This window comes from Sphaerodactylus townsendi, linkage group LG05, assembly GCF_021028975.2.
Source record: "Sphaerodactylus townsendi isolate TG3544 linkage group LG05, MPM_Stown_v2.3, whole genome shotgun sequence".
Classification (NCBI taxonomy): Eukaryota; Metazoa; Chordata; class Lepidosauria; order Squamata; family Sphaerodactylidae; genus Sphaerodactylus; species Sphaerodactylus townsendi.
In genome coordinates this window covers 64,274,432-64,301,169 of record NC_059429.1, presented here as the reverse complement: position 1 = coordinate 64,301,169, position 26,738 = coordinate 64,274,432, and the positions used below count along the sequence as shown (strand labels likewise).

At 43.1% G+C, this 26,738-nt stretch overlaps 1 protein-coding gene across 1 annotated transcript in view; it reads right to left on the bottom strand.

Annotated features, from left to right (window-relative positions):
- PLPP3 (phospholipid phosphatase 3) overlaps positions 1–2,909 on the bottom strand; it is an 85,235-nt gene extending 82,326 nt beyond the window's left edge. The window contains exon 1 of the mRNA XM_048496730.1: positions 2,115–2,909. Within this exon, the coding sequence (XP_048352687.1) occupies positions 2,115–2,253 (139 nt within the window). The 5' untranslated portion in view covers positions 2,254–2,909. The remainder of the gene's footprint in view (positions 1–2,114) is intronic.
- Positions 2,910–26,738: the final 23,829 nt, after the last annotated feature.

The following is a 26,738-nucleotide window of genomic DNA, read 5'->3' as shown; positions in this document are numbered from 1 at the left end:
TTTAATTTGCACTCTGTTATCATATATACCAACAAGATGAGCAACTGGACAGCAGCAAGCAATTTAGTGATCTTGGCAAAGCCAGATTCTCAAGTCTCATCAGTAACATTGTGGGGTTCTTTTCTGCAGTCTCCTAATACCAGTGGCTGAACTGTTGCACACATTGGGCATTTCAGGAATTTAGAACATGACACTAGTGTCATGAAGACTCACTTGCTGGCTGCAGCTCCCAGTTGTGTATACACACAGTGGTAAACTTGGGATTCTTATTATACAACATGTGAAATTGGTCTTATCCTGATTGGGTAATACACACTTAAATTGGCTTATTTCAGTTTCCAAAAGACATAAGTGAAGAAAATATTCAAGCCAGTATCCTCAGAGTAAATCCATTAATGTCTTCAAAACTACTTCAGTGTAAAGAGTTTAAATCTCATTGGTCTCTCTCAATCCATCCCCTTCCCTGGAGTAGATTAAGATTGTTTAAATGTACAACTGAATGCCATCTCTATTAAGACGTTTTGAAAAATACCCCATTGCAGTCATTTATTTTGTAAAGTTCTTTGGAACATTGATAATCTGAAATAGGAAAAAACTTTTTGGACAGAGAGAATTTTACTATCTGTTGTAATCTGTTGTAAGTGTTCCTAAGCAAGAAAATGTCTGGCAGCAGTGGAGAGGATTTCCAGAGATCACTTGCTGCTAGTTTGACGTTCAATCCAAGCTTGTCTATGCCCACCAGGTCACTCCATGTGGTCTGTTGCCCACAAAAGCCCATAAGTTTAACAAGCCAGTAATCACACTATGGTACAATTGCTACCTGTTTTCCCCTGCCAGGGTTCCTGTGTGACAGCATCAAAATACAATGATGAGAAAAGATTATTTTGTTCAGTTGCTGGCTGATACACAGCTGATCTTGACAAAGCACAGGAGCCTTGCTGGGAAACAGGTGACAACCCTACTTACAGTCTGAGCTGTCAACTTGTGTTTAATGGAATTTTAAAATGCTTTTTTCCAAACCACAATTCGAAGGAACTCCCTAAAACGGTTGCAGCAGATCCAATGTGCTCTAGGCTAGTGTTTGGAAATTCCAAGTCTATCAACTACATCTAGTATAACCACCCCTTCTCCTTTAAGATGGGTGGTCCACAGAATGTACCAGACTGGATCCAGGGCCAAACTCTTCTTCCAATCTATTTTTTTGGAGGAACCAATTCCACCTCCACCCCCTTTAAACGATGTAGTTTTAAAACTAAAAGTTTTCCATCACAAATCAGTTTGAGACAATCACACAGGTTCACTACCGCTACAGCCAAAACCTATTTTCTTGGGATTGTTTTCCTCTTCTAACCTCGTAAAAATTAACCCAACATTTTATCTGCTGTCCTCCCATCCCCACCCGTTGGAGGCTACCTCTCCCGACCTACTCTTCAGGCGGGATGAAAAGCACGCCTGTCCCCCGCCAGTTCCTGAAGAGCGAGCTGGGATGGGAGATGCTGTGTTTACATTCGAGGCTCAGCTCTCGGCTGGGACATCCATTTTATTTGGGCTGACCCCAGAGCGGCTAGGGGTTTCCATACGTTTCTGCGGTTTCGCAGGGTGCTTTCCTGGAGTCAAAGAAAGCCTCTTTTTAATTATTCCTTGGCACTCACAACGACTGGCTGTTGTGAGTGTCCAATGTCCAGTAAGTCGGGCACTTTCTACACGTACTATAGGCAGTGTTATTTGAGCACCCCAGACCAGCAGCGAAAGGTTTTTGTCTCCCCCTCCCCATTATTCTTTGGTATAACCCATGAAAACAGCAGGCGAAAAACAGAGCCTGCCCGACAAAGACATGTCCCGAGGAGCTCTTGGAAAGCAGATCAGCTCGAGAAAGTTGCTTCTCCGTCGCAAAGTTTAGAAAGCAGGAAAGGAGAGAAAGAGAGAGCGACCAAAGTTTTGAGGCGGAGGGAGCGCGGAGGACAAGACTGGTTAGTTTTGGCAGAAGGAGGCTGCGGAGAGCGGAAAAGTTTGTGCAAAGCCAGAGGCTTGCTTTAAAAAACAAAACAAAAACGTGATATCCGAAGAAAGTGGATTAAAATGAGGGAGGGAGAGTCGGTCATTTCAAATCTCACCCATGAAGAGGCAGAAGAGATCGAGGCAAATCAGCAAAACTTTCTTGCTGTTGCTTTTGGTCGGGTTATTGTTCAAGGCAGGGCTGCCCCCATTCTTGCTCTCTGGAGCAATCGCTTTGTCGTATTTGTAATTCTGCATCGTGTGGGGAGAATCGCCCTTCCAAACAACAGCTGGGAGCAGACTAAGTTGCGGTACGGAGAGAAGCAAAATCCAGCCGATGAAAGTGCTGCTGCTGCTGCTGCCTGCCGGCTTCTCGCCCAGGCTCTTGGCTCGCAGAGAGGAGGAGGAAGGGGCTGGCGGATTCACAGACTTTTGTTGTTGTCGCTAACTTGCAGTAGGCTCTTTAAATCTGGCCTCAAGTTTTTCACCCCTTCCCAAGCTGAAAAGGGAGAAGGGAAGAAAGTGCGTGATTCCCTCTAGATCGTCAATGAGTCAGTCTTTGCAAAGGCTGGAAGTTTAAATCAAAGATCGAAATCGAGCCTTTTTGCCCAGCGTGATCTAGAAATCGACCAATCCCGGCTGGGCTTTCCGACCATATGAATTTAGCTTAGCAGCTAGTTAAGCCAAGTGTGCGTTGAAATTCCCTTGCGCAATGAATGGGAGCCGCATTAGCCGAGCAGCGCTGCTCTCGTCGGCAAGTAGCCGCTGTTGCTGCTGCCGCCGCTGTGTGATCCGACTGCTTGTTTCTGCACTTTTATTTCCTCAGATCCTTTCCACCACCACCCCTTTTTAAAAGGCTCTTATGGGCTATCCAAGTACAGTCCCCTTCCTGAAGCTGACATAGACACATGACAACTAACACTCTCTCTATTTTTCCCAGAGAGGAGAAAAAGAGAAAGGACGGTTTCCTCAAAAGTAAGCGAGAGAGCCCCCAGCGTTCAACCCGACTCCCGGAGGGCATAGGTGGTCCAGTCTCAATATGCCCCCTCCCCCCATCTTTATTGACGATTCGAGTTTGGCGTTATTTATTTTATTCTCCTCTCTCTAATAGGTATAATCTAAATAGAGACCGGTATTTAACTCGACGTGCTTTTGATAAGTTTTTAATTCAGAGTGTATCCCATTTCCGACTATCCGAGGTTTGTTCAGCGCTGAGATCCTATGTTTCTGAGCACGTGCAGAATGCCTTTCCCCCTGTATCAATATCTGGTATACAAAGGACATCTGGGGTTTGAGGTTAAGGGGATTTCAAAGAAAAAGGCACAACCTTATAGTACTTTTATAAGAATAACAGTCTTTGGGTGAAAATTTGCCAATTTCAGCCTTTCTTTCAAAATCACACACAGTATAAAAATTAAATGTTTAAAAATAAGAGATGCTGTTTTTAGTTGTTTGTGGATTTCCAAGAGGAGCCTGGCTTGCTACTGTAACAACAGACTGGTGGTATTGATGAACCTTAGTCTGATCCAGCATTCCTTTTCATATGTTTTTATGAGTATTTTCTCTCTGGCAGTAACTGTATGGGACTTCAAGTGCCCTTTGTTTAAGGAAGGGAAGCAGGGAGGGAGGATTAGATAAGGAACACAGCAAACAGATGCGTAGTTCCTTCCCTGCTTGCTATTTCTATGCTCCAGCTCACTCCTGCCCCCAGTGGCTGCACCCCACCATGGCTTTAAAATACAGGGGAATCAATAGGGATGGTGATACTCCATAAGAAAAATAAAATCTTGTTACAATTTGTTTCAGTGGTGTGTAGTGACTCCTTGCCTACTATCCCTAAATCTGCTCAGGAGCAAGAGGCCATTTGCCACTTCGCAAGCCCCATGCTCTGATCACAAGAAAATAGTACTAAACTCGATTTCTGCATAGTCCAGTTTGTTCCCTCCCAAAGGGTTTCCCCCGCAAAAAAATCTGCTTTTTTCCAAGGTCATTTGTCACCATGAGTCATTTACAGTACCATCCTCAAGTTACAACCTTTGCAGCCAGTTGATGTCAAAGAATTTCGAAGGATGTAACTCTGCCTAGAATGGCATAGATAACAAAGTTCCAGCATTTTGCATTTGTTTGGGAATAATTTAAAATAAAAATCCCATTGCAGTTTGGAATGCCTGTGTGATCTTGGAGCACTCACTGTCACTGGGCATCAGTTTCCTGAGTTTAAAATGGGAATTACAACCCTGCCCAAAAAAACAGGAATGAACTTGTCTGTCTGCATTGTGCTTGTGGTAGTGATAAAAAAAGGTGGAGGACTGCTCAAGGGGCAGAGTGCCTTAAGTGTCCAAGAGAAGTGGGCAGTGACCTGAAAAACAGGAACTGGAGAAAACAATTAAAGGTGGAGACAAAGAGTTGGACGAAGGAGGAGCCAAGGAAAAGACAGGCGTGGGGCTGTGTGTTCTTATGAGCAGGATGTCGGCTGTGTGGCCAGGTATAGCGGCTGAGGGACTGTAGAACCTGACTAGACAACCTGCCAATTAATGCAGTATGATGACCTGGCAGCCTTACAAGGGCAACCAGGAAGCTGAAATTCACATTTGATTGGAGCTAATGAATGGCTGGAGGCTTATAGTAAGGATTGGAAAGCACGAGAGTCAGTGAGAGACTGTGGAGGCCTGTATATCCAGATGCTCACTGCCATTATTTGATTTTTATTTTATTCATTTTGTTTCATTTACATTTCTAATGAGGACCCAGAGTGACTTACATCACTCTCCTCTCCACTTGTTTTCAATTTTATTTTTGTTAAAAGCAGCACACCTAAGCAGACCTGTTTCTCACTTTTAACACAACAACCTCACAACAACCCTGTGAGGTAGCTTAGACTGACAGTGTATGAATGATCCAAGTTTTCCCAGCAAGCTCTGATGTCAGGGTGGGGATTCAAATCTAGGTTTTCCCAGATCCAGACCTAGCCCAACACCTGGATCCTAATACCACACTAGCTTTCACATTGGCTCATTCCGCACATGCAGAATAATGCACTTTCAAACTGCTTTCAGTGCTCTTTGAAGCTGTGCGGAATGGCAAAATCCACTTGCAAACAGTTGTGAAAGTGGTTTGAAAATGCATTATTTTGCGTGTGCGGAAGGGGCCTGAGCTTATTGGATGGCCTACAGCAAATCATTAACAGCTAACAGGCTAGCCTCCTACAAGGAAAAATAATGTAGGATTTAATTTATAATAGATTCTATGTAATATAAGATTGATAATGATATATTTAGCACAAGGTTTTTAGCAGGAACACTTGGTGTGCTGGGTGTAGCTTTAGAATGTTAATATGTGCTTTAGAAAAATCCATCTGTTCTGAGTGTCCTGGAATGGTCTGTATCCTTCTTGTGAAATTCCAGAGGCAATCCAGAACTATATAACATCCTTTCCAGAAATGCTCATGTGATCCAAATTGTTGTTAATTCATAAGCATACTAACTTCAGGAGCATTGCACACAAAACAGCCCCAGCATGGTGCCTCTCCATTAGTCCCCTGAGGCAACTGCAGGCCAGTTGTGTAAAACATTTTAATTATTTTATAAGCCCTTTGGGGGATTGGCGCAATAAAAATGGAATAAATAAATAAATAAGATGTGACAAATGCAGTTCACACCATTGCAAGCCTCTTAAAAGAAGATAGAAGGAAGTCATGTGGAAAACAGTCCCCTAATATGACAGAAGATATTTATGGGCAGCAGAACTTCATGTGGTTTGGTAACTTTTTTTTAATCACAAACTTCCAAAGAAAAAGCTTTTTAGTTATGTAGGACAGGATTCCTGATACATATGGCAGCCACTGGAAAGGACATGGCTGGCCCTGTGGATTTGGAGGGGGGCAAGCTCTATACATACATACGTGTGTGGGTGGGTGGGTGGGTGGGTGGGAGGGTGTATACACATACACATATTTCTGTTGTGTATATATAATGAAGTAAGGACTGATTTGTGTGTGTGTGTGTGTGTGTGTGTGTGTGTGTGTGTGTGTGTGTGTGTGTGTGTGTGAGAGAGAGAGAGAGAGAGAGAGAGAATCTGGTGCAACCAAAACAGTAAAGGATCTTGTAGCTCCCCAAAGATGATATATGTGTCCATGATTTTTGAGTTCAGAGGGCTTGTTTCCAATCTTCTATTTGTTGTATAGGCTTCTGCTCAGATGTTATCACATTTCCAAAATACTAAAACTCAGAAAATATTCAAAATACACTAGAGAAGTACACAGCAGATAGGTTCCGTTGACATGGATGCAACAGGATGGATTACACAGATTAACATGGCAAATACCTATAAAATAGACCAACTCTTTAAGAAACAGATCTGCACATACAAAGGAATAGACATCTGGATCTATTTCTTCCACTGAAATAAATGGAGCATCCCTTATGACTATAACACCTGTGCATGTAAGGCAATGCTGGATCAAGGTGAAGGCCTGCATATTTTCAAACCTATCTTTCTGGTATAATGGCTAGAAAGTTGATATTTTAACATCCTAATATGAAATTCCTGAATACCAAATTTCTGAGCCAAAGTCCACATACTGGGAAGAACAGGAAGTATAGTTATTTTACCTAATTTTCCCAGTACAATTAGCAGGCAGGTTTTTAAAAGGAACATGTTTCAGCCTCTCTTACACTCATTCCATAAGATAAGTTATTTATTTCAAAAAAAGCGGGGGGGGGGGAGGGGGAACCAGCCAAGGTTGAGAGTCAGTAATCTGTCCATGGAGAGCTGCTTTCCAAGACAATACAGACCAAAGAATTAGGAAAGTAGCTATCAGTCACATGTTTGAATAATACCAAAGAGATAATTTGTATTGTCCCTGAAGACAATCAGCTCCAATCTTCTATAGATTGCAATGACATACAGAGTAGAGGTCCAAAAACTAACAGATTTTATATTTGAAATAAAATCTCTCTTAAACTGATGTATTCTACAATCCACCAAGAAACTGGGAAGGAAAAATATATAGTTTAGAAAGCAGATTTCTGTGTAATTCTATTCACTCCAGTGTAAATAAACATGGCCCATCTCCTCATTAAGCCCTAGAGATGATAGAGAAGGGGGTTGGGTAAGGAGAGAATACTCTGATTATTGACTCTTTCCCTCCTATCCAGGGTTATCTACTTTGACATCAATTCAAATTGAAAATCTCTGTTTAAACACAATTAATGTGAAAGTTGGGTAAGAGTTGCAACATTAGCAAGCTTCCTTCTTCCCCCGGCAACAAAGACCCTCAAATATCAGGAAATAGTTTTCAGGCAGTGCAATCTCCCTTTCTAGTGTCAGAGCATACATTTCACCTACCTCCTGCAAGGCTATGCCTCTTATCTTGTTACGTCTGTGCTGAAGCAAGAATAGGAGGTCAGGATAGACACGTAGCTGCCCTGGAAAAGAGCTGCCTTGTGTTTGCTGTTCCTCTGCTGTAATGTTTCTTGGTCACACAAAACACATCACTGCACCTCATCACCTCATCTACTTCACTTCTGGTGAGTTAGTAAAACTGGCAATGAGATAGTGTCATGTCAAGGTTTGTACCAATTGTCATTGCTGGGTATCAGAGACATCACTGTGGGTTCAAACCAGGAGTCCTGTGGGTCTGGGCATGGGCTCCCTGCCCTGTTAAAATTGTTGTTTGCAGAAGAAATGACAAGTTAGTCCAGTCTGGAGTTTACCAAGCCAGCTCATGATCTTCCTGGCCTAAAATCAGTCAAAATGACAACCAGATGTAACTGGGTGATGTAAAGCCTAGTCGATTCTCTGATTTCCTGCAGTTTGGTAATTTGGATACTGCAAGCCAGCAAGGTGTTGTAGTTAAGGTGTTGGACTAGTGCCTGGGAACCCAGGGTCAAATCTGCACCCTGGAAGCTCACTGGGTGACTTGGGCCAATCACACCCTCTCAGCCCTGAGCTGGTTAGTTTTTGTATGGGAGACCTCCAAGGAATACCAGGTCATGACACAGAGGCAGACAATGGCAAACCAACTCCCAGAGTCCCAGTGTCTCTTGTCTTGGAAACCCTATGGAGTTGCCATATGTCAGCTGTAAACCTGATGGCAAAAAAAGGAAGGGACATTAGCATCCAGTCCAACTTTCTTTGACCTGCTCCCCAAAGGCCTCAATGCCTGCTTCCAGCTGATATGTTAGCCTTCATCTCATTTGCTACTGAGATACCTGCTGCTTTTAGTTTGACTACCTCACATTGGCGGCGGGGGACGGGGAGAATAAAGAACAAACTGAATGGTGACAGTTTTTAGTTACAGGTTTGGATTTGCTGCAATATTTAGTTCTGTTTTTTTAAAATTATTTTCTTCATTTTATACTCTCTCCTCACTGGGGACTTAAAGCAGCTTATATAATTCTGTTCACTGTTTTAGTCTGAGAGTTATTGACTGGTCCAAGGTCAGCCCATGAACTTTGACAGCAGAATGTGGATTCGAACCTGGGTTTCTAGTCTGACACTCTACCCACTGTATTGCACTGGATACATCCTTGCTAGGCTCTCTGGCAAAGGCTATATGTGGTTAGGATGTGTTTTGACTCATCACCTGACAAGCTGATAGCATAGCAAGAAACTTTGCACTTGCTCACCTTGAAGTCTGCTGTTGTGTCAGCTCTGTATAAGCCTGTGCATAAAACTGAGATCAACGTTAGGTTATTCTTTTGAGAAAAATCTAGTATAAAAGCCTTGTCCATTCACACATCTTTAGATTGCTTATTTCTCACTAAGCAGCTGTTACAATTCGTATAGGAAAATAGGGGAAATAGTTGTAGGAGCTCTGTTTAATAAGAATAGTTTCTAGACTGTCATACCTATGAAATGAGAATGATTTCAGACCTAAAGATCTTCTAGAAAAACCCTAACAGAGTTCAGTGTTGACTCTAGAAGATGTACTCTAAAGCAGTTGCAGTCAATCTTTCCAGATTTACACTAAATATGAGCAGTCAGTGTGATGCAGTGGGAAAAAAAGGCTAATTTGGTCTTGGGATGCATCAACAGAGACATAACATCCAAATCACAAAATGTCTTGGCCCTCTTCTGCAATGCATTTGTCAGGTTGTACCTGGAGTACTGTGTGCAGTTCTGGAAGCCTCACTTCAAAAAAGATGTGGACAGAATGTAGCAGCTGCAGAGGAGAGTGACAAGGATGATCAGGGCCAAGACACCAAACCCTGTGAGGAAAGGCTGAGGGACCTGGGAATGTTCAGTATGGAGAAGTGGAGGTTGGTTGCTCTCCTTACACTTCTGAAAGGCTGTCACTTAGAACAGGGCAGGGAGCTGTTCCTTTTACCGTAGCAGTAGAGGATAGGACTCGCAATAATGGGTATAAATGACAAGCAGAAAGCTATGGGCTAGCTATTAGGAAGATTTTTTTTGCAATAAGATTAGTTCAGCAGGGGAATTGGCTGCCTAGGGGGAGGTTAGGTCTCCCTCTTCGGCATTCTTCAAACAGTAGCTTGATGAACCCTTGTCAGGGATGCTTTACTGATATTGCATAGAGCAGGGGACTAGATAGTATCTATGGTCCATTCCAAATCTATCACCTGGGACTTACTGAGCTGCAAGCATGTGACATAAAGTAATGAAACAGAGTTTTCGGACAGGAAAAAAGTGATGGGGGGACCTGAGTTACAATCTCATTGTTCTTAAGGCCAGGACCATGGTCAGATGACCAAAGGGGCATGGGACAGGAAACACAACTCACATACCAGAAAGTGTTGTGGAGTGAAGACAAAGACAAAGGTCAGGCCTATGGGGGAATCCCTTCCATAACTGTGTGTGGCCTCACCTTTCATCTTTCTGCTTTTCTCCACATGTCTGCAAAGAGAGGCAGGAGACATGACACCCTTGCTGTTTATGCTGCGGTTCCTATCGAAAGGCAGCAGGAAGAAAACTAGTTTATAGGGGCTGTAAGGGCTCCGTGGTCCACTTGAGGGTCCCAGCCCATGGGAGGAAGACCACCCTTCTAAATAAATCTAAAAGAAAATCTGCTCAGTTATTGTTGGAATTATGCCTCTGATGCCTTCCCTCATCTTGGTTCATAATTTGCCGTGACAAAATGAGTTTTTCTCTTCAAAAAATCATTGGAAACTTGCTTCAGATCCTGTCATGTTTCTGGTGGGACAGGGTTTGAACCTCTCCTCCCCGACCCTCCTATAAAGCCCTCCATTGGTCTCTCCTCATTTACCTGATAGGGGTTGCACCATGACAACAAGGAGGTAGGAAGATCCTCTGTAAGACCTCCCCTCCCCTCCCAGATGTGATCCTAGCAGTGCCACAAGTGTAAGAGACCCTGGTATGCCCACAGCCCTTCTCATCACAATAGGTTAGAGGGAAGCAAATGCAGAGGGAGGGGAGGCCAAGACCACTTTTTGCGGTTTGGTTATGAACCAAGCCTGAACTTTGGTGGTTAGACCACAGCTTGTCCAAAACCTAGGGCAGCAAACTCTTCCATTTGCCATTATGACCTCCTATTTTGACTGAATGGGCTGGAAAAGACAATAAATGGAAACTGAATATTTGCTGTTGGGTAAGGACAAAAGAGTTTCCAGTGATGTAGTCTGGTTTTGTGTTTTAGTCAACAAATACAGGAATGCAGGTGGATAGGAGACCCTTAATTCTGTAGAGGAATGTTAAAATAAGTTGTACTTTATATTTTAACTTTCGAATCTCTTTGTATATAAATAATTTGGGCCCCTTCTGCACACGCAGAATAATGCATTTTCAAACCACTTTCACAACTGTTTGCAAGTGGATTTTGCTATTCCGCACAGCTTCAAAGAGTGTTGAAAGCAGTTTGAAAGTGCATTATTCTGCATGTGCGGAAGGAGCCTTGGAATTTGGCTTTTTATGAATTGTTGTTTTACTGGTTGTTAACCGTAAATAAATAAACTGTACTTACCTCCTCAAGTAAACATGTCACTGTCCCCTCTAGGACAGTTCACATCACTCTGGATCTTTCTCTGCTGTGGGGAATGGGATCCCTACCCTAGGCCCAACTCCACTGATCTAAACTATCTGTCCTGTTTGTGTATATCAGTTACTTGCAGTGCATTCCTAACCAGAGTCATACCCTTTCTCAGTCCAAACTCCAACAGACTTACAAGGGGATAACTCTGTTTAGGATGGTACAGTTAGTTTTTTATATTTAGCATGCTGTTGGTGTGACTGTGAACAGAGGAAAGGAGGTGATAGAAGAGAACAAACTGAGCCATAAGAGAGTAATGCTGCCAAGAAGATTTGGCAATCACTTTGCTAGACAACCTTCAGGATGAGAAGACAACCTACTGTGTTATTGCATGTTCATACATGAAATTTCTGCTCTTTAATGCATCCAGAGGTCTTTGACTTTCTGCTGTGCTTGCATTCCCTTTGAAGTTAATGGGAGCTTCAAGCCTTCTAAGCAAAGCCTGATATCAAAGCAGATATGCCATGTTGTTCTCTTTAAAAGTGCAATATATATATATGAATGAGAATGTGGTACTTTAAAATATGCTTTTGTTGGAGTTCACAGAACATTACAATCCACAACTGACTCTTGGTTTTTCATTGGCAAAGAAGAGTACAAAAAGAAAATAAGAAGCCCTGTTAACGAAACCAGAAGAAGCATCAAGTAAGAGATTAATAATTACTTGATTAAAAATCCAAAATATACATAACCGAGTTCATGCTTCCTTTCTATAAACCTGTTATTTTATGCATCCCCTGTAGCATTTAATCCTGTGACTATTGCAGAAAAACTACAAGTATTACTGCTCTGACCCACTTTACTCCTAAGCCTATTTACTAGGCAATAAGTTCCACTAACTTCCAAGTAAACACATATAGGGCCCTGCTGGATAGCTGCCATCCCATGCACAGTTATTTTTGAAGTAACCTCCACTGAATAAAGTGGGACTATTTTCTGAGTGACAAGACACTCCTTGCAAGACACTCAATGCATTTGAATTGAGTAAAAGGAAGGAATGTATAACGAGGAGATTCATATTCCTCCCTAGTGAAATCATAGTTGCATTTTTACACATCCCGATCAGGTAGCTAGTGCACATCCCAAGCATTGTGTGCAACACTGTCTAGAGAAATGCTCGTTATCACTGACTTTTTGCTTGCCCTTACCATCATGAATATTGCATGGTGCCTTGTGACCCCTGAGGGACTGAAATATCATTTTATTGACCTCCCTGCTTTACTTTGCTTCAAGTTTGCTGAAGTTAAGTGGATGTTGTTATCAGCCGGTTAATGAAGGTAATTGTGGGGCAGATATGTGAAAAAATGGTTAGAGAATTGGAAAAGATTATTTAGCAATTATAGAGTTACTCCTGGTTGTTTCTCTCTCTGTGTGTGTGGTGGTGGTAGTGGGGAGATAAAGCAACTTTTCAGATCAATTTCCTACAAGTCAAGGAAATGTGGTGATTTCGTCTTTTAACAACAAAAGTAAATGCTACCATCTAGTGTCCTTAGATGAAAATGCAATCCAAGGAAAAACACCAGGCTTGAATATAGTAGGTGGCTTTCAAACTATCACTGTGCACATTTGCACATCTGTTTTTTTCAAAAATATGCTGCTTTTCATGCTCCATCACAATAAGCTGAAGTTATATATATTATCAGGCTGATTCCGCATGGGCAAAAACCGCAGTTTGAAAACGGTGTGAAAATGGTGTAAAAGGGTTTAAAATGGTGTAAAAGGGTTTATACTGTTTTCACACCGTTTTCACACCACTGTTTTTGGCCCATGCGGAATCAGCCTCAGATACTGAATCGTTCATTTACTCCTCCTTGTGTTTTTCAGCAAAGTGAAATAGAAATCATGGCACCTTTAAGGCTAATAAAGTTTATTCTAACATAAGCTGTCAAGAGTCAATTTAAAAAAGCTCTCTGATGATTATACAAGTGACTATGTGTGGCACACAACATGGTCCACACTGCAGTTGGGGATGGAGGAGAAAGAGATGAGGGAAAGGCAGAAAAAGCTCTATTTGGGATTCAGTTAAGAATGGCCCCTTCTGCACACTCAAAATAATGCATTTTCAAACCACTTTCACAACTGCTTGCAAGTGGATTTTGCTATTCCGCACAGCTTCAAAGAGCGCTGAAAGCAGTTTGAAAGTGCATTATTCTGCATGTGTGGAATGAACCTATGTGATGCCCATGTGGCAGTGTTCATACAAGTCCATTGAAAAGACAATACTTGAAAGAATCAGCAATTCATGGGAATCAGCTCCATGGGAAGTGGGGTTCTTAGGATAAGGATATAACCACCTAACTATTTTTGACTGTTTAATAGCCTCTCAGATGCAAAAGAGGGCGCAATCCCATCACTCCTCCATTCCTATTACTGAACCTCAAACTGGTCTTTAGGTGTAGGCATGTTTATGTGGGGGGAGGGAAATAACCTGACATTGATTTAGCACATCAGCGTGGTGTTGTGATCAGGAGTGCTAGAAGAGCAATCCTTGCATTTTCTTTTATGGCTACAAAGCTGTAAAAAGCCAGACAGTCCCTCGGTTTGGAACCTGGCAGTTCTCGAGAAAGTGAGCCTCGCACTTAAAAGAAAATGAAATAAATAATAACCCCTTCTTCTTCACTCATTCCCAGTCCTATCTATCTATCTATCTATCTATCTATCTATCTATCTATCTATCTATCTATCTATCTATCTATCTATCTATCTATCTATCTATCTATCTATCTATCTATCTATCTATCTATCTATCTATCTATCTATCTATCTATCTATCTATCTATCTATCTATCTATCTATCTATCTATCTATCTATCTATCTATCTATCTATCTATCTAAATTACAGTTCAAATGCATGATCTGACTACCTGTGCTCAATTTTCCGGGCTGTGTGGCTGCAGCCTAGTAGTTTTTGCCCCTAATGTTTCGCCTGCCTCTATGGCTGGTAACTTCAGAGGCATGTCACAGTAAGTTGTTCTCTGCAGCACAGAGCAGAATGTGGAATGACTGTGTGGTGGGATGTATATTTTGTTCAACTCGCAAGTGTGTGTGGCGGGGGGGGGGGGGGGGGGCGCATTTGCATGTGTTCAGGTGGAGTTCAGCTGCAGTTGCAATCACATTCACAACTGCAACAGCCAGTTGATTCCGACTGTAAAAGCCTTGAATCATACAGATAAAATCTGAGTATTTGGTGGTGGCACTGGCTGGGTTTTTATGTGACTTTTGGAGTGCACAGTCAACCTGTGATTGTAACTGATCTGTCACAAGCAGAGTGAAGACTTTCCTATCTCCTGCTGCAGCTCACAGCAGCACAGAATTCTGCTCCTGAGTGTTCAGGAAACCCTTACAGACAGGGTGGGGACAAACTGGGATATGCAGTTGAGAGGAAAGAATCTGAAAAAATCAAGCCATCTGTCAACAGGAAGTGCCCTTATGCGAGAAGGGGATCTTTAATCCAATTCTTTGCGCAAATTCAAAAACTTTAAGTTGTATCTTCCACAAGCTTCAATTTTGATGGGAAGGTGAGGATAAGCATTATATAATGTCAGAGATGTTTGGCTGTCAAATATAATATCTGGAACAAAATTAAAATAACTATGGAAACCTGTTAAGTAAGGAAAAAGAAGAGTAATTGTTAGACATTCCAGCACAAGATCAACAACAATATTTCAAAATCACAGCATTTCCATGCAACAGAATATTTCAAATTCTGTTTCATGTGGTTCTGGGTAAACTTACAGAGCTGTGTGTAGAGCGCTCTATGTGTTATGTACACAAAGCAGGCATTTTTGCAGTAAGTTGGGAATGAAAGAAATAGTTTGTGTGCAAGGGTTTAAATAAAGGCTGGTAAATTCTGACTTTGTGCTTATATGTTGGCCAGCATCCAGAAGGCAGTTTGGCAGGCAAGTAATGTAGTATGCTGAGACTGCATTTTCAGGTCACTTTAGGGATAGCCCTACACATGGGAATATCACAGAAGAATCGTTTCAAAACAGAATTCACCACTGTTTGCACAATTCAGATATAGTATTATTAATACTAAAGTTGTGCCCCAATCAAGAGCCCCGTGTGAACGTCAGCATGCACCTGGAACTCCTACAATCACTGGACTCCCCAGTCCTTCCTAACGAGGGCTCCAAGTGCCCTAAAGAGCAGGTACCTGTGGAGATCCACATTTGGTAGAAATAATTCAGAAATGTTCATTCAAACATTCTCTCTCTCCTGCACCCAAATCTCCTGTTGACAGTTACAACATTTCCTTTTTCTTTTGGAATTCTTGGAACAAGTCATGGTAGATATCGTGCTAATGATTCCTGGCATTCCCAGTAAGCAACCAAAGGGCCCATCATTGTCCAAAGGATTCAGTTAACCCAAATAAAGTCTCTAACAAATCCAGGGTGATTTAAATATTTGTGGTTTTGAGACAGCTGAGGGTAGATGACTTTTAAAAACACTAGTAGTCAAACCCTATTCCAAGATACTGACATTATTGGGTTGCCAGGTCTCTCCCCCCCCCCCCCCCCCCGCCACGGCTGGAGGTGGAGCAGAAATTGCTCCAATGTGGGCTGAGAATGTTGCCTAGATGGGAAAAAAAACATGCTCTCACAGCCCACTTGTTGGTGGGCAAGAGCGGATCCTCTGGACAACAAGACAAGTCTGGCCATAATAACACCTTCATGACCCAGTAGTTCAGCAGGTTAGTGGACTGCAACTTTGTAGGACTCTGCAAGGCACTCCCTCAGCATTGCAGCCACTATATGCTCTCTCATGTGCTTTTTCCTCTGAAATTGAGTGCCTGTACAATGAACTACATCCCCATGGAGATCTTTGCAGCTGCCCTGAGGGGTGGGGAATGCTACCTAGCTGAGAAGAGAGGGAGAAACAGCAACAGAGCTGCTTATGCCTTCTATTTTCTGTTGCAGCAACATGCCCCTTCGAGGTTTCATTCACCATACATGTTAGGAGAGCTCATCTCTCCAGCATACAAACTCCCCAGCCCACTCAGCATTTGTGCCCTTGATGCATGAGTCCCATATGGTAACCAACATATAAACTTTCTGCTGGGTCAAAGGCTCAAGACAGGATTTTGTAGCCTCTGGACCAGCAGCACATTGCTGGTAGGTGGTCTATATATCCTTCAGCTGGCTCCAGAATTGTGGCCAAATTCTCATGAGATGCTTGGATTACGGCCAGAGCTATCATGAGAGCAACTGTGTAAAGCCCATTTTAGAGTGCCGAAGGGCTGGTCATGAAGTCGGGTCCTCCAGTGGCTGCAAATCCACCCAAGGAATCTCCCTCCCTCCCCTCCAGTTCACATTTCACTGCTTCACCAACAAAACTGTCCTGGAGATCCAAATGCTTTTCTGAAACCGAGATATGTTATACTCACAGCTCTCCCACAGTTGACTAAACTAATTACCTGATTTTTTAAAAATGCATAAATTCAATCCAGTAGGATTTATTCTGACTTCCATGCTGATTCATGTTCTCCCTGCATTTTTCTCAAGTGGTGCACAGGCTGACCATTTCACAGCCCCTCCTCCATTTCTTTGTAGCTTCCTGCATTCTCCCTCCACCCCCAAAGACAAGGACTTTTGCCCACCTTGCCTTGGAAGTCTTTCTTGTCTTCCAAGAGTTCTCACCCTTGGCAGAGAGAGGTGGGGTAGGGCAGCAGCGAATAGGGTCCCCAGTCCCAGAAGAAGATGCCAATCATTCAGCTCTGAAGACAGGGACTGGGAGACCTGGGTTCATGTCTCCCCTCTGCCTCTTGGAAGCTGGGTGCGGGGGGGGAGGGGTGCGTGACCTTAGACTTCAAAGCTATTACTGCCCAGGGACTCCTCAGAACAAGGGGCCATAGGACTCGTGAGCTTTGGCAGGGGTGGTGGCAGGAGGTCTCCCTCCCTTTGGTCCCTTTGCTATTCACAGTAGTGCATGGCAGCTTCTAGGCGAGGGCTACAGTTGTGCAATAAGCCACCCCCTGCCAATGGTCCCCTACCCTCTTCGGCGTCTCGGAATCCATACTTTGCTGAAGCACCTGTCCCCCAGGCCGACAGAAGGCTGCTTTGACTGCCTCAGTTCCCAGCCCCTTCCTCAGCTAGTGAGAGACGCCCAACTCCAGCCGCACCAGGAAGAGAAGGCTCAGCTGGCACGCCCAGGGCCGGGGGCGGCCTGGTTGGTGCTGCGGAGGGTGTGCTGGCCAGGAAGAAGCTGGCCCTGGCACCGCCTCCCTGCCTAGAGTGCTCTCCCTGGCCGGTGTGCCCTCTGCAACTCCAACCACGCCGCTCCCAGCCCTGGCTGCAATGACTGAGCCTTCTCCTGCAGGGCCAGCCAGCAAGGCATGGCTCTGCAGGCCACCCTTCAGTGCTGCTTCCCATTTGGGTGCGCCGGGCAGGGAGGCAGCGCCGAGGCTGGCTGGCCATGCAGGAGAAGGCTCAGCCAGCGCGCCCAGGGCCGGTAGGGTGGCTGGGGCTGCGGAGGGTGTGTTGGCCTGGGAGAGACTGGCTCTGGCAGGGCTGGCCTCTTGGCTGGGCACCCCTGTCTGGGGTGCAGCGGGGGGGAGGGGTATGGGGGCAATTTTCCACCCCCACATGACTCAAATGGCCTCCGCCTGGAACATGTGACCCCACATGTCCCCATGGGCGCTACACGTCTGCCTCAAAGGTCTTAAGGACTTCCACAGTCTAAGAAAATGTTAATTGGTTAGGCTACCTTTCTGTCCCTACTTCCACACTCCCATCTCTGAAGGTTGTTGCAATCCAAATTAGTATTGAGCAGCCTAGTAAAAATGCAGTAAACCTTCCTATGTGTCTCTTCAAGATGTCTCTTCCCCTCTCTCCTGTTGCCCTGGAAACCAGCCAAAGGGCAGGAAAAGGACAACAGGAGACTGCTCCTTCCAGAACAATCCAGCAAAGGGAGGAGGCATCTTTGCTACCCCAGCAGAACCCACCTGGAAGCTCAGCAGAGCACCAGCCAATGTATGTTTGGGTGGGGGTGGGGGGTGAGATTTAAAGTCCAATCACCAGTCTCACAAACGAGTTTTAAATTTTGTTTGAATTTTCTATATTTTTCTCCTGCTTTTATGTGAGAAAGTCAGATTTGTTTCCCAGCTTTTTCACTCTATTCAAATTGGTGCTTTTTTTCAGGCCCCTCCTCCAAAAGGCAAAAGGGCTAGAATGGCATTTTCTGGCATTGGTGGAGGGTTCAGCATATCTAAATGCACACCCCTAGTCCTAATGTTGTGGGATGTGCGCCACCTAGTGTACATGTTAGGTTGGGGAATTTATATAAGATTCAATGACCTCCATTCTACCACTCTGCTCAGTCAAGTTTGAAGACTTCAATCAGTCTCAGAAGTCTTCCTGCAGCTTGTGGCTCTTCCACCATCCAAATGAAGAGCTTAGGCTCCTTTCCTGGAAGAAGAGCATTAACTTTGCTAAGCAGAGTGGCAGGATAAAGAAAATAGCAGCTGATTGGATCCCAAAGTAAAATCCCAAAAATTCGAGCCCAATCCCCATAATACCTTTTATTAGAACTAACCAAATAACGCATAATGATATGCAAGCTTTTGAGTTCAATAAATCTCTTCATCATCTATAGGTTAAAAAAATAGAAAGGGATATATAGGCACAATATGGGCCAATGATGCAGAGGACTGCAACTAGCTCAGGGCAGCAACATTTGTCCTGGATGTCTGTATACCCTTTTTCATGTTGATGCTTGAAACGTATAGACCAGATCATCAGGGTTTGACTATTGTCTCTGGCATGTGTCAGATGATAAATGGCTTGCAGCCTTGAACTTGTGGATCCTAAGTGAAACAGCTGTCATTGAATGTGCAAGACTAAAAGGACTCCGCAATTATGCTTGGTTACAAAAACAAACCAGTGCGCTTTTTCCATGTATATTTGAATGTATGAAATACTAGAAATAATAGGTGCTTCTCTTTCCTATTAGATACAATTACTATTCAATGCAAATACTCTATTATGATTTATGAGCTGGTGCTGAAAACAGACAGCCTGGTTTAAAAATCAATAGTCGTCATCATTTAAAGAAAACAAAACACTGAACTAAGAAGCTTCAGCTATCTAAGAAGACTCTTAATCAAGTATTTTGAATTGCATCCTAAGCAGTGCAAGCAGAGAGCAGCTAGAGGAAAGAAACTTCCCTGCCTCCTTTCTTCCTGCACCATTCTTTTCTCCCCAGCCTGAATGCTCTGCCTGAGCCTGGGGACCTGGTCCTGCAGGGACTTCTGGCTGCTTAGTCTCTGCATCTACAGGTAGTGCCTGAAAATCTGAAAGCAACACTGTCCCCTCTTCTCTATCTGAGTCTTCCTCCCAGGAGTTCCCATTCAGACCAGGCTGAGCCCTAACACTCAGCCCCTGACCTTGTACAACTTTACCCTTCTGGGAATTCTCACTGTAGATTAAACCACATCAATTTATACATTTTATTTCCCCTGCCCCCAAGCACACACCAAAACATGTAGCTACTGTCTCTCCTATCAAACATACACGTTTCTGCATGTACACACACACCAGTCTTCTTTCTGTGTTCTGCTTGCTGGTCCGAACATCTGCTGTCCCATCAGCCTAGTTTTGCAATTTTCCATTGGTAACAAATGTTTGTTTGGTCTTTGCTGTCTTGTTAAGATGGTAGAGCAGCTATGGACTTCATGACCAGTTCTCAATCACTCCTGCCTGGATTACCTGATATGATGGAGGATGCATAGTCCTGGTTGCTACAGGTATGTGTAGATAAACAACTTAGAAACATAGGGACAAGAATAATAAAACTCAGGATCACACAAATATACGCACACTATGCTGTGAACATTGCCGTGAACATGTTCCATAGTTGTACATACTGTGTTAGTTATAATCACTAGTGAGCTAATCTTTTGATATGATTGCTTGTCCATCATCCACCACAAACAGCTACCAAATAGTTTTGCAACTGTGTGGTATTAGTGGTAGTCTGGTTTCATTTTCTAATTATGGTAGAATTTCATTTGCTTGCCTTGTGAAGGCTATAGTAGGTGAGATGGTTCTTGGGTCATGATAGTCAGGTGAGGTAATTAATGTAATGGGAGAATTGTGGCTCCCAAAATTATGTGCATTATATTACATATGTGCAGAATAATGTTGATAATATGAACTTAACAAAATACCAAATGACTTACATAAAAGATCGATCTATGTATCCAATTCCAAAGTGTGCTCCCTGCTTGCAGATACTTAAATTGGCAGATCAGGGGACATTCGTTCCAAACAGGTATTTCTTAAAATTTAGGGTACTTCCCAAGTTTTCATAAAAAACTAAAAAGTTTTAAAAAATGGAATTTAAACCCCCCTGATTTTTTAAAAAAGTATTGTTTGCTCATATGCCGACAATCTGCTTACTGTTGAGGTGAGGAGGACAGCAGCACACTCAGTGAAACCAGGCTTGTCAGCAGTGATGGGGAGGGGGGAGAGGAAGCCACAATAGGGGTTAGGAGCCTCACTAGGCCTAGGAGAGGTGGCAGCAATGAAGGGAGGAAGGAAGCTAGGAGAGGATGGGTTCAGCATCAGAGTCTAGGAGCCTTGCTAGGCCCAAATGCAATGGTGGCAGTGGGAGGGAAGATGGGATTCCCCGCCATGAAGTGGAGATGGAACTCCCCCCCTTGCAGGTTTTGCAGGACCCCAGTTTTATATTTGATTCTCAACATGACTAAATCTGTGGATAGTTAAATCTGGAGACTGGAGCCATGAACAGAAAATACATCTTTCTACAAATATGAAAAATGTCATACCGAGACATTCGTGAGGGAGGGGGAAATGGTTGCCCTAAAGCAGTGATGGGCAACCTTTTGAGCTTGGTGTGTCAAAATTTGCCATAAAACCGAGCATAACTCAGGTGGTGTGTCACTTCGAGAAAAAAACATAATTTCATGATATTTATAGTTTAAATAACAAAAATGTATAATTATAATATATAACTGTATTTAATAAACCAAAAACTAATTATTTAACTTACCTGCTTAGTGACTTCTTTGTTCATCTGTCAGTCGGTTTCTTTTGTTGGTCTTGATATTATTTAACTTGTGTGGGGTGCCGTGAACTAAGATAAGTGAGGGGGAAGGGGAATTCTTTAACTAACCTGCCTATTAGTGACTTTTTTGTTGCTGAATTTAATTGGCTAAATCTTCAATTGAAGGTTGGTATTTTGTACAGTTCAAGCCCAAGCAAGCGCTACTAACTTCATCTGTCAATCTGTTTCTTTTGTTGGGGGGGGGGGGGGAGGATATGATTGAAGTCTATTAAATTACACATGGGATAGAAAATGTTAACATGTTATCATAAATGTTAAATTTTTCTCTCTTTCTCACAATACTAAAACCAGGGAGCATATATTGAAAATGCTGGGCGGGGGGGGGGGGGGGGGGGGGTAAGAATTATGGTTAATAAAAGGAAAAATTTCTTCATGCAATGTGTGATTGGTGTTTGGAATATGCTGGCACAGGAGGTGGTGATGGGCACTTACCTGGATAGTTTTAAAAGGGGCTTGGGCAGATTTATGGAGGAGAAGTCGATCTATGGCTACCAATCTTGATCCTCCTTGATCTGAGATTGCAAATGCCTCAGCAGACCAGGTGCTCGGGAGCAGCAGCAGCAGAAGGCCATTGCTTTCACATCCTGCATGTGAGCTCCCAAAGGCATCTGGTGGGCCACTGCGAGTAGCAGAGTGCTAGACTAGATGGACTCTGGTCTGATCCAGCAGGCTCTTTCTTATGTTCTTATGAATACATTCAGTTGGATCCAAAAATTGAGTTTGACTAAAAATGGGGCATCTGCTGACAGAAACCTCCTTCCACTGATAGAAGTCTTATGTAAAGGAAGGATCAATCTGTGGATCCAACCCACTGAATAAAAAAGATGTTTTAAATCCTATACAGAGATTAGAGTTTTACAAAACACTTTTCTCTCATGGTCTTTTTGCCTAAGCAAATGAACATACTGATTCCCAGTATAAGCCTAGCTGTGAACTGCTCACTTCTGATAATGAGTTATGAAACAGTAATATTGTCATCAGTTTTCAGTTTGAATGTCTTTTATGTAAAAACTATTCAGTCTTGTATGTGAAAACTTTTCCAGACTGGCATATTTATTGCCTGCTTTTTCCTAATAGTATTATCTATTAAATATGCACTGAAGAGTTAAAAGGTAACTAACATTGTTGATATCATTTGTAGGAAGAACAATGTATTGAGTTTGAACAGAGACTACAGATAATTAGAACTTTTAAACTTATGCTTGAGTATTCCCATATGCATTCAAAGCAATAGTCCCACTGCAAAAATGCCTGGACTAAAAATAGCACATTATTGAGCACCGAATGTGGAGCTTTTATTTTAATTAATATTTCAGAGCAGTCCTTAGATGAGGGAAGTAAGAGCGCTATTCATAAACTTTCTGGCGTTCTGCCACAAAAAAGTTGCTTTTATTGAGCAAAAGGGGGAAAGGTGGGATGTGTCTTTGCAGCAGGAATGCATGTTTTTTTAATTCAATTCATAAATCCTTTTTTCATGCCATTGATGAAGGGTGAACCTTTTTTCATTTACTACTGATGTAAAGAGAATTTGAGAGTATGATACTTTAAAGAGCAATACAAAGAAATTACATTCTTGAGTATTTATTAAAATAAATGCCTCCATTATTTATTTACTATTAATTAATTATTAATAAATATTTATTTAAAAATAAAAACAAGCGTTGCAACTGTGTTGGGGCAAAGTGAAGAAGTTCCAAAGTAACAAAATATTAACTAGTCTGTTGAAAACAAGCTGTTACAAGTGAGAGAACTGAATTTATCATCAAAAATTAATAATATAGCATTTACTAGATATTATCCACTTGTTAATTATTTGTGAAGTATATATGACACTGAACTCTGTAAAAGACTTCATACATTCCAGTGGTCAATCTCTTCTACAAGCTTATGTTGGCTTAATACTAATTTAGCTGTGTTGCTCCCACTCCCCAGAAACTGTAGTAGGTGAATATACCGTACTGATAATTATCCAAACGCTGTATTGTCGAAGGCTTTCACGGCCGGATTCAACTGGTTCCACCCAAACATTTAATGATTGGTTCCCCATCCTGGGACATGGACACTATACCACACTAAACTTTCCCTTCTCACTAGACACAGTGTGAAACAGACTTTTCTCTGTGATACACCTCTGAAGATGCCAGCCACAGATGCAGGCGAAATGTTAGGAATAAGATCCACCAGACCACAGCCACCAGAACTATCCAAACACTGTTAGTACCTCAGTTGGAAAGTCATGGGCTCAAGAGCTGGAGGACTGTAGAGGCTCAGAGTTAGGTGTGGCAAAAGCAATGAAATCCCATCTTTACCAGTACCTGCTGGAGAAGTCTACCTAAGGGAAGAGCACCTGACAAACAAGAAAACTCCAGTCATGGAAAATCATTGCATTTTTCATGAGAGTTCCCTGGAGAGAATTAAATTAGTTTAAATTCATGACAAAAATGTACCATCAAGTAAATACTTTGTTGGGCTAGTCCTGAAATTAAGGAAATATGAGAAAGTGTGTACCTTTAAAAGGTGGAGTTTGTTAAGAAATAGCACTGCTGCCACAGAGATGAAAAACAAATACACTGTGTAATAAACAGGTCAACAGGTGAAGTCCTACTGGGGTCAAAGTCAGTGTGGTGTAGTGGTTAGAGACTTGAGGAGGCACCTTCAAACCCCTGCTTGGTGTGAAACTTTCTGAATGGGCTAGTTATTCTCTCTCCACCTAACCTACCTCAAAGGATTGTTCTGAGAATAAAATAGATGAGAGAATCTGGAGATCCTTAGAGGAAGGGTGGGAAAGAAATGCATTAAATAATTATGCATGCAGTTGTGCCTTTGAAAAGCATTGTATAGAGAAAAGAAGGAAAGTGCTCATGCAGACAGTGACTAAGGCTGATTATGCACAAGATATCTGCTATGCTGCAGGGACGAATGTCTGTCACAGCAAAATTTCTTGTACAGATGAACTTCCTCGAGCACCATTTCACTTTCCATTCTTTCCATGGCAAGTGACATGACTTCCAGCAGGCCTTCAATTTGCTTCACCACCAGAGCAGGGCACCAGGGCAGGAACAGAACCCAACCAGGATGACCTTTCGGGGGGAGGAAACTCTGTTGCTAACTCCAGAGGGGGTGGCAACCTCCCAGACCCCTCTCCCGAACAATATGTGGGGTTGGACTAGCCCATCATCCCTGGCTCGCTCCACAACACTGGGCTGGTATGTACGCTGAATTTCTTGAAGCCAGGGAGCAGTTCCAGGCAGAAAGCCATGACCAAGAATGGAGGCTGAGAAAGAGGTTCTCCGGCATGAGATCAGCATTCTCAGCAGAGGGATGGGAGACCTCATCTGGCAGATAGCTGGGCTGCACGTGCAGATGGCACTGAAGACCCAAAGGACAGTCCAGCAACCTGTTCCACCAGCTCCACTACCAGTGGAGGCCCCTGGAAATCAATCTGTTGGGTCAGCTACCTGCCCCGCTGGCCTCATTTGATGGAGATCCTGATAGGTTGGCCTTTTGTATGGTTCAAGTGAGTGGCTTTATGGAGGATTGGGGCCAGACTTTTCCTTCTGATGCTAGCCGGGTGTGATGTGTAGGAGGCCTGTTGGAAGGGGAGGCAATTGCCTGTTTGGATGCTGCCAAGCTCCGGCAACTGGATCAATGTATGCTGGTGCTGCGTGGCACTTTGAAGGTCCCTGGCAGGAGGAGAAAGCTTAGAGCCACGACCAGAGGCTGTGCCCAGGGTCCAAGTCTATTGTGTATGCCGTGTTCAGAAAGCTGGGTAGCCAAGTACGGGACTGCCCAGAGGCGATGTTCATGAGTTTGTTCCAGAGAGGCCTTGATCCAGGGGTCTACAATGGGCCCTTGTGCAAGACAACCCCCTTGCAAAAGCTCCACCCCAAATCTCCAGGAATTTCCCAACCTGAAGCTGGCAACCCTAAAGGGAATTGATTTCTGTAGCTGGGAGATTGTCCGTGATTCTAGGAAAGTTGCTGCCGCTATGGGAGGAGGAGAGGAAGTAGATGGGAGACCTGTGTTACGGCCTTAACAGGGGTAAGGATTTTATTAAAGGGATTCTCCACCAGCTGCTAAAAATATAACAGCACAAAAGTAGCAAATTAGGGCAATGTTCGAGCTCACGCTGGCAGCTTAGAGGGGCCTAGAGGGGGATCATCTTAGGACTGTATCTACGTGGGAAGGAATCTCTGGGTAAATGGATATTCCAACATAGAGAAGCAAGAGTCCAAATTGAGTTTAAAATATTTATATAAATTTGTTTTAAAAAAATACAAACACACAGTGAGACACAAGAGTGCCACATAGCATCTTCAAGTTCCTAAGATATAAAAAAAAAGGTTTTAAAGATAGATTTGGATGATAGAAATGGAGGGGGGGTTTTGTGGGTGTAATACATTACCTCCAATCGATTCTTAGAAGGGGTAGAAGTAGAAGGCAGGGATTCCATGCCAGCACAGGAACCCAATGAAGGATGAATTCATGTCTCAACAGAGACAAGAACATGTGGCAAATGAGCAATATGTTGCAGGTAAACTGAACTTTTACAAGGTGGGTCGTTCCTTGGATGGGGTAAGGGAACCAATCTCATTACCACTAATGCTTCCCTCACATCTGTGCTGGGTCTGGGGGTGCTGAGGTAATTAGCCAGCTCCTCTACTGCTAAACCCGTGACAATGGGGCCAAAATTGCTTTGTTAAGCTAAACGAGGAAATGCTCAAAGACTTCCATGCAGATTAACTTCCTTTGAGAGTTACTGCCTCCAGGATATTCAGATTTAGCTGAGACATTTAGATCAGGATAAGGTGAGTGATTTAGGAGAGTCATGACAAAGGGAAGGAAATGCAGAGAAGCAACCCTTTGTTGCTAACTTGGTTTCCCAGAAGAGATAGGGAAATGACAGTATCTGATAGCAAGTTGGCTCTCCATATTCTTTGTCTTTAGCAGTATCTTTGCAAGGTGAGGTAATCAAGCATTGTAGTGACTCAAATGAGACCTCCAGGTTATGCTGGAGTAGCTCATTATCTTAGCTTTTGTTAAAGTATTGTCGAAGGCTTTCACGGCCGGAATCACTTGGGTGCTGTGTGGTTTCCGGGCTGTATGGCCGTGTTCTAGTAGCGTTCTCTCCTGACGTTTTGCCTGCATCTGTGGCTGGCATCTTCAGAGGATCTGATGTTGGGAAAGCAAGTGGAGTATATATCTGTTGGAGTGTCCAGGGTGGGTGGGGAAACCTTGTCTGTGAGTAACAAAGGCGGCAAACTATGGGTGGCCAATAGTTGAGGGCATCTTGAATATAGCTTTTAAGTATGCTTACAGGTAAACAATGAAGACTATAGCCTGGGAGTAAACCCTGTAGGATAAAGCGTCACAATTGGTGGGAGCATCTGAATAGAAGTATCCTGGCCTTTGTTTCTTTTGTCTATGGTCATCCTGTGTTTGTGTGGAGCTGGTTTGACACAGTCTTGACCCTAGTGTTTTTCAACACTGGCAGCCAAGTTCATGTTCATTTTCATAGTTTCTTTCAGCTTCCTTGTTAAAATTGTCCATGTGCTTATGGGATTTCCGGCAATTGCTTCTCTGTGTAGTCTAACGAAGTAGCTTTCTTGTGAGTGGTCCTAGAATTTCTGGTTTTTTTCAAAATAAATA